General features: G+C 50.9%; 3 protein-coding genes across 14 annotated transcripts in view; 2 read left to right on the forward strand and 1 right to left on the reverse strand.

Moving 5' to 3' along the window:
• ANKZF1 (ankyrin repeat and zinc finger peptidyl tRNA hydrolase 1) overlaps nucleotides 1-4,166 on the forward strand; it is a 6,878-nt gene extending 2,712 nt beyond the window's left edge. For 3 of the 5 annotated variants that reach the window (XM_003818646.6, XM_034955188.2, XM_034955189.1), the window contains 10 exons: nucleotides 10-203; nucleotides 595-707; nucleotides 802-949; nucleotides 1,231-1,459; nucleotides 1,649-1,804; nucleotides 2,341-2,827; nucleotides 2,989-3,100; nucleotides 3,223-3,390; nucleotides 3,525-3,610; nucleotides 3,837-4,166. In XM_003818646.6, the coding sequence (XP_003818694.1) occupies nucleotides 10-203; nucleotides 595-707; nucleotides 802-949; nucleotides 1,231-1,459; nucleotides 1,649-1,804; nucleotides 2,341-2,827; nucleotides 2,989-3,100; nucleotides 3,223-3,390; nucleotides 3,525-3,610; nucleotides 3,837-3,960 (1,817 nt within the window). In that variant the 3' untranslated portion in view covers nucleotides 3,961-4,166. Of the gene's footprint in view, nucleotides 1-9; nucleotides 204-594; nucleotides 708-801; nucleotides 950-1,230; nucleotides 1,460-1,648; nucleotides 1,805-2,340; nucleotides 2,828-2,988; nucleotides 3,101-3,222; nucleotides 3,391-3,524; nucleotides 3,611-3,836 lie in introns of those variants that run through there. The other 2 variants (XM_063595569.1, XM_034955190.2) reach the window with 2 other exon arrangements.
• Nucleotides 4,115-12,931, reverse strand: GLB1L (galactosidase beta 1 like). 5 transcript variants are annotated; one of them, XM_003818645.6, is made up of 17 exons: nucleotides 12,701-12,931; nucleotides 10,980-11,109; nucleotides 10,626-10,792; nucleotides 10,246-10,396; nucleotides 10,005-10,065; nucleotides 7,702-7,796; nucleotides 7,431-7,605; nucleotides 7,286-7,344; nucleotides 7,071-7,192; nucleotides 6,921-6,961; nucleotides 6,602-6,720; nucleotides 6,215-6,289; nucleotides 6,005-6,094; nucleotides 5,760-5,873; nucleotides 5,336-5,467; nucleotides 5,022-5,237; nucleotides 4,115-4,857 (listed from the first exon to the last, which is right to left on the reverse strand). In XM_003818645.6, exons 2-17 carry the CDS (start codon nucleotides 11,049-11,051, stop codon nucleotides 4,582-4,584), a joined length of 1,965 nt encoding a protein of 654 aa, XP_003818693.1. In that variant the 5' UTR covers nucleotides 11,052-11,109; nucleotides 12,701-12,931; the 3' UTR covers nucleotides 4,115-4,581. The 5 variants fall into 5 exon arrangements, with proteins under 5 accessions (XP_003818693.1, XP_008970246.1, XP_054965102.1 ...); XM_008971998.5 differs by having other exon boundaries at nucleotides 10,980-11,121; nucleotides 12,701-12,916; XM_055109127.2 differs by having other exon boundaries at nucleotides 10,980-11,611; nucleotides 12,701-12,827.
• Nucleotides 12,863-16,380, forward strand: STK16 (serine/threonine kinase 16). Of its 4 annotated transcripts, none has more exons than XM_034955195.3 (8): nucleotides 12,863-12,994; nucleotides 13,369-13,558; nucleotides 14,075-14,349; nucleotides 14,586-14,719; nucleotides 14,888-15,008; nucleotides 15,135-15,230; nucleotides 15,666-15,787; nucleotides 15,894-16,380. In XM_034955195.3, exons 2-8 carry the CDS (start codon nucleotides 13,459-13,461, stop codon nucleotides 16,030-16,032), a joined length of 987 nt encoding a protein of 328 aa, XP_034811086.1. In that variant the 5' UTR covers nucleotides 12,863-12,994; nucleotides 13,369-13,458; the 3' UTR covers nucleotides 16,033-16,380. The 4 variants fall into 4 exon arrangements, with proteins under 4 accessions (XP_034811086.1, XP_003818698.1, XP_008970245.1 ...); XM_003818650.4 differs by having other exon boundaries at nucleotides 14,130-14,349; XM_008971997.5 differs by lacking the exon at nucleotides 12,863-12,994 and adding an exon at nucleotides 13,014-13,269.
• Nucleotides 16,381-17,259: the final 879 nt, after the last annotated feature.

Consider the following 17,259-nt stretch of genomic DNA (forward strand, 5'->3'; position numbering starts at 1 on the left):
TGTCTTCAGGAGATCTTTCCAGCATCTCGGGATCAGAAGACTCAGACTCAGCCAGTGAGGAGGACTTGCAGACACTGGATCGGGAGAGGGCTACATTTGAGAAGTTGAGCCGACCCCCAGGCTTTTACCCTCATCGAGTTCTTTTCCAGAATGCCCAGGGCCAGTTTCTTTATGCCTACCGCTGTGTCCTAGGCCCTCATCAGGCAAGTGACAGTACAGGTTGCATGGCTAACCCCAGCCTTTTGTACACCCAGCCTAGATTTCCCTTAGCCTAGTGCATTTCTCCCTGCTTCTCTTCCTTCCTGTTGGTTGTGGGTATCACGCTTGACAACATAGTCTTGAATTGAAACTGGCCTGAATTGTGGAAGGGTTAAGTGTAATGGAATTAAGTTTGGAAACAAACCAATTTAGGTTTGAATTGTGATTCTACCACTTCATCTTGACTGCCTCGCCAAGCCTCAAATTTCCTTGTCAAATGGAAACAAGCCTCAGGGTGGTAATATTAAATGAGATAATGTTTGTGAAAATTGGCCCTTAGTTTCTTGCTCTCAGTGAATGCAACAGATATGTTTCTGATGCTTCTCTGTCATCAAGGATCCCCCAGAAGAGGCAGAACTGCTGCTACAGAACCTGCAAAGTAGAGGTCCCAGAGACTGCGTGGTGCTCATGGCTGCAGCTGGGCACTTTGCTGGTGCTATATTTCAAGGGTGAGAGGGTGCTGCATGGGGGTAAGGATGGAGTGGATCCTGTTAGCCAGGGAGCACCAGCTGGTCTCCAGTACTGAGTCTGTGCTGTCTACAGAAGAGAAGTGGTGACACACAAAACTTTTCACCGCTATACGGTTCGGGCCAAGCGGGGCACAGCCCAGGGGCTTCGGGATGCCCGAGGTGGGCCATCACGCTCTGCTGGAGCCAACCTGAGGCGCTACAGTGAAGCCACACTATATAAGGTGAGTTAAGCCTTTGAGATCTGGTGGTACTGATCCATACTTTTTTTGCATCTCTGTTCAACTCACTGTTAAGTAGGGAGGTTTTTGACTCATATCCTTCCAATTTTCATTATAGGTAGACAAAGGTAGATGAGGGATTCCCCAGGAGCCTTAGTCCTCTATTCTTTCTCCGTGTTATCCTCTACTTTCTACCCCTTGCACTTCTGTGGGCCATTTTTTTTAGTTGGAGATTTATAAATAGCAAGTGAAGGTATGCAGGACTGAGTTACTCTCTTCTCTAGGATGTTCGTGACCTGCTGGCAGGGCCAAGCTGGGCTAAGGCGCTGGAGGAGGCTGGTACAATACTGTTGCGTGCTCCCCGCTCTGGCCGGTCTTTGTTCTTTGGAGGCAAGGGAGCACCCCTGCAAAGGGGGGATCCCCGACTTTGGGATATCCCCCTCGCCACCCGCAGACCCACCTTCCAAGAGCTACAGCGTGTGCTCCATAAGCTGACCACTTTGCATGTCTATGGTGAGCCTTTGCTCCAGATCCCAATTCCCTAGACCTTCCTGTTCTCTCCAACCTAAGCCTCCATTCTCATTGGTATATCCAGAGGATTTTCTAAGCCTTGGACTGCAGCCCAGCTACATCTGCATTGAGAGAAACCTGCGCTAGCTTCTCCTCAGCTAAGGTTGAGAAAGATCTTTTCTTTTATGGCAGAAGAAGACCCTCGGGAAGCAGTCAGACTGCACTCACCTCAGACACACTGGAAAACAGTAAGAGAGGAGAGAAAGAAGCCTACTGAGGAAGAAATAAGAAAGATCTGCAGTGACGAAAAGGAAGCGCTGGGGCAGAATGAGGAATCTCCCAAACAGGGTTTGATTACTATCTGGCAACTGTCAGATCTGAGTTTCTGTCCTAAAAATGCACTGGCAAATTCCCTACTCTCAAAACTGACCCATTTCCTTATTTAAACACACACCCACAGTGTCTATCTTAGCAATTACTGAGACATGTTTAGTGACCTTTCCAAATCTATTATCTCTTTTGTTATGGATGTTTCCCCAGAGCTAAGAAAATCTTTGTGTGGAGCAGATGCGTGGATGTGTTGCATGGATCTCACATAGTTTATCTTTGATTGGATGCTGTGGTTTGAGGCTGAGGGCTGCTTCCATGCTTTCCTCTATTGTGCGGCATCCTAAGGCTACTCATAGGGAGAGTCCAGGGACTTGTTCTTGTCTGGGCTGAGAGCCTCATTTCTGCATGTGATATAATGGACTCAGCTCTTGATGTGCTACTTTATCTGGGTGACAAAATAAAAACAATTTCATTTCGGGCTTTCATTCTTATGCATCTGCTTCTACCCTCTGAGTACTCCCTAGATGGATTTCACATGTCAGGTTTTTCCCTAGGTTCAGGGTCGGAGGGAGAAGATGGCTTTCAGGTAGAGTTGGAGCTAATGGAGTTGACTGTGGGGACTCTGGATCTTCGTGAGTCTGAAGTATTGCCCAAGCGGAGGAGGAGAAAAAGGAATAAGAAGGACAAAAGCCGAGACCAGGAGGCTGGGGCACATCGGACTCTTCTCCAGCAAACTCAAGAAGAGGAGCCTTCCACACAGTCATCCCAGGCAGTTGCTGCCCCCTTGGGCCCTTTGCTGGATGAGGCCAAAGCCCCTGGTCAGCCAGAGCTCTGGAATGCACTGCTTGCTGCTTGCCGAGCTGGAGATGTTGGAGTGCTAAAGCTGCAGCTAGCTCCCAGCCCTGCAGACCCTAGAGTTCTGTCTCTGCTCAGTGCCCCCTTGGGCTCTGGTGGCTTTACTCTCCTGCATGCAGCAGCTGCAGCTGGAAGAGGCTCAGTGGTTCGTCTGCTGCTGGAAGCAGGTGCTGACCCCACTGTGCAGTGAGTAAAGGTCCCCATCCTGAGTCATTTGGGGTATAGAGAGGATAATTTGGAGGTTAAAGTTGGCATTGGCTACTTGGCAATATTCCCTTGGTCTGGTTGGGTGATGTTGGGAAAGGCAGGATGCAAGTTAAACCCATTTTTGGAGTTTTTGCACCTAGGGACTCTCGGGCCCGGCCACCTTATACTGTTGCGGCTGACAAATCAACACGTAATGAGTTCCGAAGGTTCATGGAGAAGAATCCAGATGCCTACGATTACAACAAGGCTCAGGTCATCTGGAATAGGAAGGACAAGCAGAGTGGGAAGGCATCACAGATCCTGGCTAGACCCTTTCTACTTCTTGCAGTTTTACCAAAGATAACTTATAGGGTCTTATATTTGAAATCCTCCAGGTGCCAGGACCATTGACACCAGAAATGGAGGCACGGCAGGCTACACGGAAAAGGGAGCAGAAGGCAGCCCGGCGGCAACGGGAGGAACAGCAGCAGAGGCAGCAGGAGCAGGAGGAGCGTGAACGAGAAGAGCAGCGGCGATTTGCCGCCCTCAGTGACCGAGAGAAGGTGAGGCTGGAGGTTCTCTTGTCCACGGCAAGGCTTCCTAGAGGTCTAACCCCTTCCCCAGCGTGCAGCTGTCACCTCTTGGGTGGCCTACTCGCCACTGGGGCCTTGTCCTTAACACAACTTGTCTCCCTCAGAGAGCTCTGGCTGCAGAGCGCCGACTCGCTGCCCAGTTGGGAGCCCCTACTTCTCCAATCCCTGACTCTGCAATCGTCAATACTCGGTATGGGGTGCGGGATGAGGGAGTGGGTGGACTGTAATGTTGCAGGGACCATTGGGGGCAAGAGAAATGAGTACCTGCACAGTATTCAGAAGGGTGGTTGAGGGGATTTGGGATGTTCTGGCAGATGCTGCAGTGAAAACAGAAATGGCAGGAGGAGGGACGGGGAGAGCGTGGATTGGAAAGTTTCTGGGGTACCTGTCCAGCCATTTTTCTTCCTCTTGTTCAGACGCTGCTGGAGTTGTGGGGCATCCCTCCAAGGCCTGACTCCCTTTCACTACCTCGACTTCTCTTTCTGCTCCACACGTTGCCTCCAGGATCATCGCCGTCAGGCAGGGAGGCCCTCTTCCTGATCTCTTACAGCTCTACCTGGGGCCAACTCGGACCTGAGACGGCACATTCACAGCAGCCCTAGGTTTTTTCTTCCCCGTGAAACCAGAGATGATTTGGAAGATGGGGGTGAAGGACACTCGGGAACTAGGGCAAAGACAGGGCTAGAGAGGTATGTGGAGCTGGTACTGTCTCTGGAATTTTAATCACAATAAAGTTTGGCAAGGAATGTGTACTTGTACTTACATTCAGAGGCATTGTGGCCTTTAGTTCCTTAGGGTCACCGTGGCCAGCACCAAGGGATCCTGCCCACTCCATGTCCCAGGTCCAAGGGTTACTTTTTTTTTTTTTTTTTGAGATGGAGTGTCTCACTGTCACCCAGGCTGGAGTGCAGTGGTACTACCTCCACTCACTGCAACCTCTGCCTCCTGGATTCAAGCAATTCTTCTGCCCTCAGCCTCCCAAGTAGCTGGGATTAGAGGTGCCCACCATCACGCCCGGCTAATTTTTGTATTTTTAGTGGAGACGGGGTTTCACCATGTTGGCCAGGCTGGTCTTGAAGTCCTGACCTCAGGTAATCCACCCGTCTCAGCCTCCCAAAGTGCTGGGATTACAGGCATGAGCCACCACGCCCGGCCTACCTTTCAGTGCCCACTTAACTCCATTGGTTCAGAGGCACTCAGTGTATCAGCTGAAAGGGAGTTGATATGTGTCCTGTGCAAAGTACTAGTGCTATTGAGGATAGGCTTATCCAAAAATTGGACTTGGGGCTGGAGAGGTACATCTTCTAGTTCCAGCAATGTAATTTTGTTGAGGGCTCCCCTAGGAAACAGCAGGAATCTTGGCACGTAGAGGGTCTGTTGTGGCCCCTGCTTTGTCCAGTACCGGCCCAAGTTAAACCCATTGATCCAGACTTGGCCCTGGGGAATAGGGAGCAGGAAAGAGGGGAAAAGAAAGGGTCAGCTCTCCAGGGGTAGAATCATACCCTTTTGGGTTTCTAATCAGAGGATACTTTCTGCTCCCCTCCTTCTGTGATTTTTCTCTTTTACCTCCCCGCTACCCAAACCACCACCATTAGCAATACCTTGGTCCATCCAGGTAGATATAGAAATGTGTCCCCAACTGAGCCTAAAATTGGAAATGTTTTGGAGTAGAATGTGGGGCCAGAAGGAGCTTGAGGATATGGCCATTTTGGCAACTGGAGGGGAAACCACCACTTCACAAGGTTATCAATTTTCAGAGGAAACATCATCCACTGGGTAAGGATTGTTTGCCCCAGAATTGGTGGCTTCAACAGGCCCTATAGGGAAGGAAAATGAAAAGTCATCATTCACTAAGCTTTGAAGCTAAGTTATCCTTAATCAAGCCCTGGGATATAACTAGGCAAAGCTAGCTCACCTTGAAGTCACTGCTGTTAGACCCAAAGCTGAGCCTCCCCATGTTCTCCACCAAGATATCCAGTTTGGACCCCAGTTTCCCCGTCAAAAATAGTTTGTCTCTCATATTTCGCTCCAAAACACCCTGGAACACCTGTGGATAGGAGATAGGATAGGAGCAAGGCTCAGCATCTAGCTCTTAGCCACTGCATAGGAAACCACACATTAGGATACTTATTTGGAGGGCAGAGAGAATGTAGCCATCTATCACCCATCTATTCTAGAATTCTATCCTTAATCAAACTCTTCCTCATCCCAGCTTATCCCTGGAACCCTCTGCAAACGTGAACAGGCAGGTGGGAAAGTGTAAATATGGGGAACTTAAGGCTAACGCTTCCTGGGGAAGGGAGGAGTTTGGGGCTCACAGCCTGGAATTAGGTTCTCACCCCATCCACCATCACATAGGCACGGTCATGGACTCCATTATTTGGCACCCAGAATGGTGTTGGCTCAAAAATGGTATGGGTCATATAGGTTCGGTACAACATGAAGCCATGGTCCTGGGTATGGAAGAATGAGTACTTCAGACAAACAGAAATAAAAGACGACACTGTGACTATAGCCAAGGAACTTTTGCGTATAGCTGTTAAGGGAGGTTGTCATCTCCACCAGATGTGGGTTTATGCCTTACCTGCTTGACAGCCTCAAAGGTCATTGGCAAGATTGAATGAATGGGCCCACGGGGGCAAAGCAAGTCTAGGAAAGCCAGTAAATGCCCAACCTATTAGAATAAGGGAGAAGAATTAGAATATCAGGGAAGTTTCTGGATAGAGGACAAGAAAGAATAGGCTATTTAGAAAAAAAAGGTGTGGTATAAGAGAAAAGATGTGGAGGAACTTACCAGGTGCAGAGTCACAGGTCCAAGCATCATCTTGGGGCTGGGGGGAGGTAAAGGTCCCAAAGGAACTTCCTGGAACTGAGCCCAGATTCTCTCAGGATCCATAGGAAAACCACAGAAAACAATACCTATTCCAAGACTCTAGGGCAGAGTTCCTAACCTGGGGCCCAGGGAAGGGCTTCAGGGATCATGGAGGCTCAATAATTTTGCACACCTGTGTGTCTTCACACATAGTCCCATTTGGTTGAATGGGAAATGCTTCAGTGGGATGCTCAGAAGGCTCTGTGGCCCAGACAATAACCACCAATTTATGGGATACCTTTACAATGTGGGCACTCCCTTCCTCCAAATTAATAAAAGCCTTTGGAGCTTAATGAAATGGTAGGGTACCTTGCTGATGACATCTCGAAGAGCAAAAAGCTTAGGTGTGGGGTCCCCTGCTTCAGATATAGGTGCATCATAGTCATAGCTGGTAGTAATCGGAAGGAAGCGTCCCTTCTTATCGGCACCTGAAGTTGAGCCAATTTAATTAATTCAACATATATTTCAGATGACAGGCACTACTAAGCATGCTTCATGCAGAGAATTTTGCCATCAGAGGGGGCAGAGGTGGCCATATTCAGCTTCTAGACATCCTAATCCACCTGGCCCTTAGATTCTCATTCCTTGTTACCTCCCTGCTTCTATCCCAGGGACCATCTGGACTCACCATTCCAATATCCAAAGTTGGTACCTCCATGGAACATGTACCTGAAGTGAGAGAGGGTGGGGGAACAGGTAAAAGCTGACTCACTGAATCTTAACTTTCATCCCCAGCTCCCAGCTACAGATTCATATTGCCCCCAGTGTCTTTACTTACATGTTCACACTGGCTCCCAACTTGAGCATGTTCTCTAGTCCTTTGGTTACAGCTGACACAGACCGTGTGGAGTGATTCTGGCCCCAGTAATCCAGCCAGCCTGTGTAGTACTCAGAGTTTACCTAGAGTGTGAAATGAAAGGAGCTGTGAGTGAGATGGAACTGAGCTGGACCCATTCCTATCCCTGATTCCCTGACTCCTCTCTGGCCCCTCACCAATGGCCCATGGGGTTCATACTTCCGAAGCAGGGTAAAGATTTTGGTCATGTTGTCAGCTGCGGAAAGGAGGCAAAAGAAAAAGATAAATGTCGTGGAAGAGGTGTCCTTTCCCCAGACTCCACTCCCAGCCCTTGCTTGAGACCTGGGCCAAAATCTACAGTGGTATAGAGTCCCTGGAGGGAGCCACACTTGAGTCCTTCAGGCCCATCTGTGGTGAAGAGCAAGATCTTTTCTCCTAGCAGTGCACGGAATAGCCCAGCCAAGTGCCTCATGTAGCTGAAGTCACAGGCTCTGTAGCTACCATATTCATTCTCCACCTGCCAGAGGGGAGGGAAAGTGGAACCCAGCTATGGGATGGAGGTCAAGGACCCCTTGTACCTTCTTCCCCTGCTCCAGTCACTTCCCCCTTGTACCTGAATGCTAATGATGTTGCCCCCATTGTGGTAAAGCCATGGATATATCTTGGGCAGCAAGACCTTGAACCAGGAGTCCACTGCGGCAAGGAAGTCTAAAGGAAGGAGCAGAGCTTCTGTGTTAGGTGCTACCATCACACTTGCTCACCACTAAATATGGGAAGCAATGACTCTTGTCAAGAAATTCCCAACCCTAAGCACCTTGTATATTTGCACGTCAATGAAATTTGAACATAGGAAACCTTAAAGTAGTGTTTCTTAAAAACAAATGGGCCGGGCGCGGCGGCTCACGCCTGTAATCCCAGCACTTTGGGAGGCGGAGGCAGGCAGATCACGAGGTCAAGAGATTGAGACCATCCTGGCCAACATGGTGAAACACTGTCTCTACTAAAAATACAAAAAAATTAGCTGGGCGTGGTGGTGGGTGCCTGTAATCCCAGCTACTCAGGAGGCTGAGACAGGAGAATCGCTTGAACCCGGGAGGCAGAGGTTGCAGTGAGCCGAGACTGCACCACTGCACTCCAGCCTGGGCAACAAGAGCAAAACTCCATCTCAAAACAAACAAACAAAAATGGTGGTATATGGGGAGACTAAAATATAGAGGGGATGGCCGGGTGTGGTGGCTCACGCCTGTAATCCCAGCACTTTCTGAGGCCAAGGCAGGGGTGGATGACCTGAGGTCAGGAGTTTGAGACCCTCATGGCCAACATGGCAAAAACCTGTCTCTACTAAAAATACAAAAAATTAGCCGGGCAAGGTGGTAGGTGCCTGCAATCCCAATTACTCGGGAGGCTGAGGCAGGAGAATCACTTGAACCCAGCAGTCGGAGGTTGCAGTGAGCCAAGGTCACGTGACTGCACTCCAGCCTGGGCAACAGAGCAAGACTCCGTCTCAAAAAAAAATAACAATTATGCCGGGCGCGGCGGCTCACACCTGTAATCCCAGCACTTTGGGAGGCCAAGGCTGGCAGATCACGAGGTCAGGAGATCGAGACCATCCTGGCTAACACAGTGAAACCCCATCTCTACTAAAAATACAAAAAATAGCCGGGTGTGTTGGTGGGCACCTGTAGTCCCAGCTACTCAGGAGGCTGAGGCAGGAGAATGGCGTGAACCTGGGAGGTGGAGCTTGCAGTGAGCCGAGATTGCGCCACTGCACTCCAGCCTGGGTGACAGAGCGAGACTCCATCTCAAAAATAAAATAAAATAAAAATAATATATATATGTGTGTGTGTGTGTGTGTATATATATATATACATATATATGTATGTATAGAGAGAGCGAGAGAGAGACCAGGAAGGCCTCACCAAGGTGACTTCTGCAGGAAGCTTGTGATGAAGGAGCACCACATGCAAAGGCCTCAAAGCCCAAGGCCTGGTGGGTCTGAAGAACAGCAATGAGGCCACTGTGGCTGGAGCAGAGTGAACATGGGGGAGAAGAGCAATAATGTCGAGGAGGTGACTGGGGCCAATTGTGTAGGACCTACCACTTTAAGGAATTTATGGTTCATATTCTGAATGAGATGAGAACCTACTAGAGAGGTTTAAGCAGAGAAATGACAAGATCTGAGATGTATCTTTAAACTTATACTTGAACAGGATCACACTGTCTGCTCTACTGAGAACAGATTGTATGGGGGAGAGGGCAAACAAGGGAAACCAGTTAGGAAGCTATAAAATAAGCCAGCTGAGAGAGATGGTTTGGACCAGGGTGGGGGCAATGGGGGTGATAAAAAGCACTTAAATTTAATGTTTGTCAAGATACAGCTGATAGGATTTTCTCTTTTTTGAGACAAAGTCTCTTCAATCTGTCACCCAGGCTGGAGTGTAGTTGTTCAATCTCGGCTCACTGCAACCTCTGACCCCCGGGCCCAAGTGATTCTCCTGCATCAGCCTCCCAAGTAGCTGGGATTACAGGTGCCCACCACCTCGCCCAGCCAATTTTTTGTATTTTTAGTAGAGATGGGATTTTGCCATGTTGGCCAGGTGGGTCTCAAACTCCTGACCTCAGGTCATGCACCCGCCTGGGCCTCTGAAAGTGCTGGGATCACAGGCATGAGCCACCGTGCCCAGCTGTTTTTTTTTTTTTTTTTTTAATCAGTTTCTTCCACTATATTATAAGCTTTACAGCACAAGGATGGGGGTCTGTCTGGTCCCCCAGTTTCTTGCATCCTGCTGGGCATGAAGGAAACACTTGGTAAATGAATGATGACCTCCAATTTGGGAATGGTCTCTTCTGCTTTTGGCACCCAAATAGCCCATTTTACTTCCTTCCTTCTGTGTTAAATCCTTTGTCTCAACTCACCTGGATCTGAGGTTCTTAGATGAATTTCAGGTTTTCGAAGCAACCAGGATGGGAGACCCCCCTGAGACAAACATAAAGAGAACAAAGAAGCATGTAGGTTTTGTTTTGGGGTGTGGTGGGGAAGCTAGGAAGGGAAGGAATTGAATATAGTGCTGGAGATGGCCCTAGAGTGTGGGCAGATGGGAGTAGTCTAGGAACTGCACAAGGATAACTGGTTCTATCCCCTCTCCAGCTAACTCACCATCTCCCACTCTGCACAGATGTAAGGTCCTGGTCTCAGTATGACCAACAGGTTCGCTAGAGCTGCCTCATTCAGAAAGGCAATGAGGTCCCGGCTGCCATTAAAGTTATAGACCCCAGGCTGTGGCTCGTGGTAGTTCCAGGGCACATAACTGAGAAAGGAAGAGGTTAATAAGGCCCAAGGTGGAGAGACGCCAGGGAGGCCTAACGGCTCAGGCCTTGCAGGGAATCTCCACGAAGCGGTTGGAAGGAGGTCCTGGCCTGCCGTTTCCCACCCTTGGCCTAGGAGTCCTGGCAGTCTTCCTGTCCCGACCTTCTTTATAAGGGGGCGGTAGAAAAAGTAGATCCCATCCCTCCGCGGCTCTTGCGAGCACTTCTTACAACTGTATGGCGTTGAGGCCGCTCCATCGCATCTTCAAAAGCCGGTCGCCCCAAAGCACCCGCGGTACCCGAAAGTAGTGCAGGCTGCCAGACACATAGCGGAACGGGGCCCCGTCTAGGAGAAACCGGTCATGACCCCTATCCACTACGAACGACCGAGTGTCTGCCTATAAAGAGAAAGAGACGCTGCTCAGCAGACGCCTGGAGGGAGCGTCGAGGGTCAGCGCCTGCCAAGAGCGGAAGAGATGGAACTAGCCCTGCGGGTTGTTTGGTTGTTACTTTGGACTTTCTCTCATCCGCTGGATCTGATCCCGCTCACCGCACCCGGCAGGCTGGTTCACCGTCTCATCTTACCTGGGGCAGCAGTAGCGTCAGGCTGAGCGGCAGCAGCAGGGAACGAAGGCAGGACAGCTTCTTGGGAGCCATGGCGCTTACAGCGCTCCTCTAGTCTGAGACGGCGGACAGACCGTCACGTGTCGGATTCCTGGGAGGGAACCTCAGCGAGCAAGGGGGCGGAAACCACCTCAAGTTGCCAGGCGTTTAGCCTGGACTTCCTCTCCAGCCTGCAGCCACCCCCTTACTCTACTAGTTTGTAAAATTTCTACATCATGTTAAAGTGCAGTTCACGAACCAGCTTCATCAACGTCACCTGGGAACTTGTTAGAAATGGAGAATCTGGCTGGGCACGATGGCTCACGCCTGTAATCCCAACACTTTGGGAGGCCGAGGCGGGTGGATCACTTGAGGTCAGGAGTTCAAGACCAGCTTGGCCAACAGGGCAAAACCCTGTCTCTACTAAAAATACAAAAATTAGCCGGGCCTGGTGGCACGCGCCTGTATTCCAAGCTACTCCGAGGGTGGGGGTGGGGGTGGGGGTGGGGGTAGGGGCTGAGGCAGGAGAATTGCTTGAACCCGGAAGGCGGAGGTTGCGGTGAACCGAGATCCTGCCACTGCACTCCAGCCTGGGCAACAGAGCGAGACTCTGTCTCAAAAAACACAAACAAACAAACAAAAGAAATGTAAACTCTCAGATCCTACCTCAGACCTATAGAATCAGAATTTGTATTTTAACAAGATTCCCAGGTGATCCTAGGCACCTTCAAAATTGAGAAGCATGGCTTTACTTGACTGGGCTCCCTGAGGACAGGGAGTGCCCTGTTCATCTCAAATCCTCAGCCTCTAGCACAGGGCCGGGTATATAGTAGGTTAAATCTGGATGAATCAATGTCATAACCAAAAGGCTAAAACAGGTTCAGAACCAGGGGAAACCATTGGAAAATCTTCAGGGTGATCCGGGGTGTGGAAGGGAGGAACCAGGTCACAAGAAGGACCTCTTTCCTGGAGAGTCCTGTTTCAGCAAAACAGCCATTCCCTCCTGGCCATTCCACCTTCTTTGGAAGTGCACCCCTCTCCAGCTTACCCCTGCCTGCCTCCGCAACAGATATTAAGGACAACTGCTTTGTGCCAAAGCTCGAAAATTTGTGAATTTCCTTTCCTTTTGCCTTTACAGTCTCAAGAATGGGATGTGAAGATCAGGGTAATAATAATTACGGTTTATTGACACGTACTGAAGGCTATGTGTCAGATATTGTATTAAACACTGTACATCTCATTTAATCTTCAACTCCATGAGGTAGATAATTATTTCCATTTTACAGAGGAGGAGAGGAAAGGACAGAAACATTAAGTAGCCTGTCCAAGGTCACACAACTACGTTAACGGAGCTGTCATTTGAACTAGTCAGTCTGGCCTCACAGTTAAGCTACTTAACCTTATGTACTATTATACCTATTTTACAGCTACCAAAAGTAAGGATCCGAGAGGTTAAGTAACTTGCCCGAGGTTACACAGCTAGCATGCTATTAACACTCAATTTAGAAACTGGAAGTCTGGTTCACAAGCCTGAGCTCTTAACCACTGAGACTAGGGGTAGTGGGATACAGGCCAGAGCCCAGAAGGTTGTACGGGCTCAGGAGACCAGGCCACCAGACCCGCCCCTCACTGGATCCCCCTCCAGGCTGCAGTGTAGTTGGCCGCTTTCTGCCCCAGAGCGCCAGAAGTATGAAGCCTCCTACCTCCAACATTGGGAGATGGAGGTCCTGGGGGCCTCGGGCCGAGCCCGGCTTTGCTCCCCTTTGGCGTAGGTGCCTGCGTCTTGACCCCCACCGAAGGCCAAGTAGAGAACCCTCACCAGGGTCCTGGGACCCGTCCACCCCTACACCTAGCTAGCCCGGAGCCTCTCAGCTCCGCGCCCCCACATCCTCCGGATGCCCAGCGGTTGCTAAGATACCGCGGGCCGTTACGCCGGCGCGGACTGATGATGTCAGCACTGCTTCCGGTCGGTGGCGCTTCTCTCTGGCCCGAGCCAGGTCAGTCCGGGAGTGCAGATGGCCCATCCCGGGCTCTGGGCTCCTAGACCAGGGGTGGGCCCTGCCAGGAGTGGGCCTGAGCCTCGCACGTCCTCTGAAACTACGCTATGCTCTGCTTTTGCGGCGCGATGGGCGTGGGAGCGGGGGCTGCCCAAAGATGGGCTGGGGTTGGAGGAAGTGGCCCGGTAGCCGCTGTGTGTCCTGAGGCCGTAAGGCGCCTGACCCCACCCTTGAAGCTGGCGACGGAGCAGGGCCTGTTTTCTCTACACTATAGTGTAGGTTCCAGAGACCTGGGCCTGAGCTCTCCGCATTGGTACTTCATGGGTCGTCTGGATTGTGCCGGACCTGTGACCCTGCCGTTGTTTTCTTTCCAGCATGATCCGCTGGGCCCCCAGCGCATCTCCTGGAAGAGCCCACTCACCCTGGACGAGCTCTTCGGTAGCCTCAGACCGTCCTTGAAGAGGATGACTGAGACATTATGGGCCACGGGCTGTGTGTCTGCTCTCGGGGAACTGTCATCATTGACAATAAGCGCTACCTCTTCATCCAGAAACTGGGGGAGGGGTGAGTGTTTGGAAGTCAGTTAACTAGTCCTCAAGTTTATGGTCATTGAAGGACAGCGGTGTGCACATGCTTGGGGCACAAGGGTTTTATCCCCATCCCTGTCCTCTCTCACCTGACAGAACCTAGCTACACAGTATCAAGAAGGGGGATTCTGGAGCCAGGCCTCCTAAATCCACCTCGTGTGACCTTGATAAACCATGTTTTTTTCATCAGCTTAATGGAGATGATTATTATCCCTCACTGATGGAGTTGTGAGGATTAAATGAGATAATGTGTATAAAATGTCTCACCCAATGCCTGGTTGACAAGTACTTGATAAGTGTTGGCTATTATTTATTTAGCATCTGTCAAGTGCAGAGGTCTCTATTACGACCATAGGACCTCAAAGATTTCTATATCTCTGCTCCTGAGGAGCTCACGGTGTAATATTCTTCAGATTTCTCTTAGAGCCACATCTTGGGAAGGTTTCTGCTAAATGGGAAGGACACCCCACTCCCCACCAGGAAATTTCTCTAGGTCCAAGCCATGTGGGAGATGACCATGGCCCTTTATTGACCCCTTTGGCCCACAGCGGGTTCAGCTATGTGGACCTAGTGGAAGGGTTACATGATGGACACTTCTACGCCCTGAAGCGAATCCTGTGTCACGAGCAGCAGGACCGGGAGGAGGCCCAGCGAGAAGCCGACATGCATCGCCTCTTCAATCACCCCAACATCCTTCGCCTCGTGGCTTACTGTCTGAGGGAACGGGGTGCTAAGCATGAGGCCTGGCTGCTGCTACCATTCTTCAAGGTCAGAAAGACTCCTGGTTATGGAGGGGGTTGCAACAGAGCCACCTACTCAAGGGCTGTGTGAGCAGTCCAGCATGTTAGGAAGCAGGGACCATGTCCTGGGTTTGGCCACTTTAGATTTTGAGTTTGAGGTGTGTATCATGAAAGGGCTGATAGGCTTTGACATAGGGAAGGGATCAGGCCTAAGGAGCAGAGGCTCCAAAAACATCTCCAACTGTAGGGAAACTTGTGTTGCAGAGAGGTACGCTGTGGAATGAGATAGAAAGGCTGAAGGACAAAGGCAACTTCCTGACCGAGGATCAAATCCTTTGGCTGCTGCTGGGGATCTGCAGAGGCCTTGAGGCCATTCATGCCAAGGGTTATGCCCACAGGTCAGTGGGAGGACCCTGTGTGCTTGCTGGGGCCCAGAGGAAGAGCCTCACCAGGAGAAATGGGAGGTCTCTGTTCTCCCAAGAAACAGCCTGTATGATTCTTTTGCTTGCTGGGATTCCAGCCTTCCTGTCCAGAGATGCTCATAGGTCACTTCTACTTCTCTACAGGGACTTGAAGCCCACCAATATATTGCTTGGAGATGAGGGGCAGCCAGTTTTAATGGACTTGGGTTCCATGAATCAAGCATGCATCCATGTGGAGGGCTCCCGCCAGGCTCTGACCCTGCAGGTAAAAGAGTCTCCAGGCTCCTTTTCTCACCTGTTCCCCATTCCCACCCCTTCTGGTGCATGTCCCAGTTTGGTCACATGACCATGACCTGTGCCCCACTTTTGAGCTCTGGGATCACTGTTCCAGGACTGGGCAGCCCAGCGGTGCACCATCTCCTACCGAGCCCCAGAGCTCTTCTCTGTGCCGAGTCACTGTGTCATCGATGAGCGGACTGATGTCTGGGTGAGGAGCATGTGGGTGGGTATCTGGGTAGGGAGGGCTGTGGCTCTGTACCCACCGTGGAGTAGAGTAGTTCGTTGGTTTCTGTTGCATGGGGCCCCAGGAACCACAATATGTCCCCATCCACTTCAACTTCCTTCCTGGGAAATGTCACTGATACTGTACCCAGTTGTACCGGATGTGGTATAATCCGTGCCCCTGAACAAGGTGAGTACAGCTCAGTGTCAGTAGTGAAGGCACTGGCTAAGCAGGGGCTAAGCTAAACAGGGGCTGCGGAGGCCTCCAGCTGACTGGCAGTTTCTCTGGACCCTGGTGGTGCCATGTGGCTGAGGTCAGCGTATTCTTTTTAGCTTATGTAGTCTCCTTTTACCACAGAAGTAAAGGGAGAGATGTCACCTCCACTGGTCCCCTTCTAGGGACTAACCAAGTTATGCTCAGTCCCTAGGCTGCGTGCTATATGCCATGATGTTTGGGGAAGGCCCTTATGACATGGTGTTCCAAAAGGGTGACAGTGTGGCCCTTGCTGTGCAGAACCAACTCAGCATCCCACAAAGCCCCAGGTGAGTGAGCAACGAATAGGGCATCAAGTGTTTCAGACTCCCCCCTGGTATTAGCTGAGTTGACAGATAGGTGTCATCCGGTCACCCTGGGCTCCTCTCTCCACAGGCATTCTTCAGCATTGCGGCAGCTCCTGAACTCGATGATGACCGTGGACCCGCATCAGCGTCCTCACATTCCTCTCCTCCTCAGTCAGCTGGAGGCGCTGCAGCCCCCAGCTCCTGGCCAACATACTACCCAAATCTGAAAAAGCAGCATGTTGAGAAGATGGCCCCTTGTGCCTTGGAAAGAGGTTCCCATCCCTCATTGGAATCGCCACCCATTCCATCCAGGACTTCTCTTACACTTGGGGGTAGCGGGGTCAGGACAATCATCTCAGTCCTGCATCTTTTCTTCTGCTTTCTTCCCTCCAAGAGCAAAACCTGGGCAAGGGGACTTACTGAGTGGGGGTGGGTGGGGGTTGGGAAAAGGGAAACTGGTGGGATATGGAACATGGCTCTGAGCAGGACTGTTGAGCTCACATAGTGTTCTGACTCCAAATCTGGGAGCAGGAGAATGTGTAAACAAGAATAAAGTGGAAGCAGGTTGGTGTGGATCTTAGTCTCAGTGTTCCTGGAGTGAGAGAAGAGGTGCAAGGGGCCCAAAGTCTGGTTGCCGTTTCAGGCAAACTGCCTGGGAAGGAGGAATGGTGCAGAGTCGGCAATGGTGTGACTTCATTCTACAGGAGGTTGGTTAGCAGTGGACAGTTCTAGCTTGTCTTAGATCAAAACTTAAAGCTGCTTGGGCTCAAGCTGGCATCTGCCTGTGTCAAGAACTAGGGCCCCCTAAAAACACTCAACTAGTTCTTTCCTTCCTTCACTCCTGGGGTGAGTAGCTTAGTCAAAGCTGCCTAGCCGGTTTGCTAGGCAAGGGCCTCTGGGTGGAGACACCTGAGGAAGCTTTGAGACAGGTAGATTACAGGTCTCCCATCCTCAGCCTAGGGGCGAGGGGAGTGGAGGTGGCAGCGGCAGCTGTTTTGGCCTGTGTCTCCCTGATCGTTCAAGCTCATACATGGTTAATGATTAATGAGGCAGTGTGGTGTGGCAGTATCCAGCTGCCACTTCCTGCCTACTCTGCTGAGTAAACAGGGGCCTTGTCTTAACTGGGCTTCAAACCTGTTCCCTAGGGAAGGGCTCTGTTCCCTGAATCACCAGGGAGGAAAGGCAAGGGCAGGGTTGGCATCTCCTGCTCTTTTGTGATCCAAGCCTCCTCCCCCGAACCATGTCTACCCCACAGTATGACATCAGCATGGGGCCTGGGGCTCCTGTTAGCAAAGTTGAAGCTTTCCCCAGGGCCCTAGCAGGAGTCTCTCACTAGCTAGCACAGAGGGTGAGGCCAGAAAGAAATCACAAACAGAGGGGAGATGACCTGACTTTTAATGGCACAGCCCCAGCTCCAGCAAAGCAGCAAGACAGGAAGCTATGCAAAGCTGCTC

The sequence above is a fragment of the Pan paniscus genome, chromosome 13 (assembly GCF_029289425.2).
Source record: "Pan paniscus chromosome 13, NHGRI_mPanPan1-v2.0_pri, whole genome shotgun sequence".
In the NCBI taxonomy this organism is placed as follows: domain Eukaryota; kingdom Metazoa; phylum Chordata; class Mammalia; order Primates; family Hominidae; genus Pan; species Pan paniscus.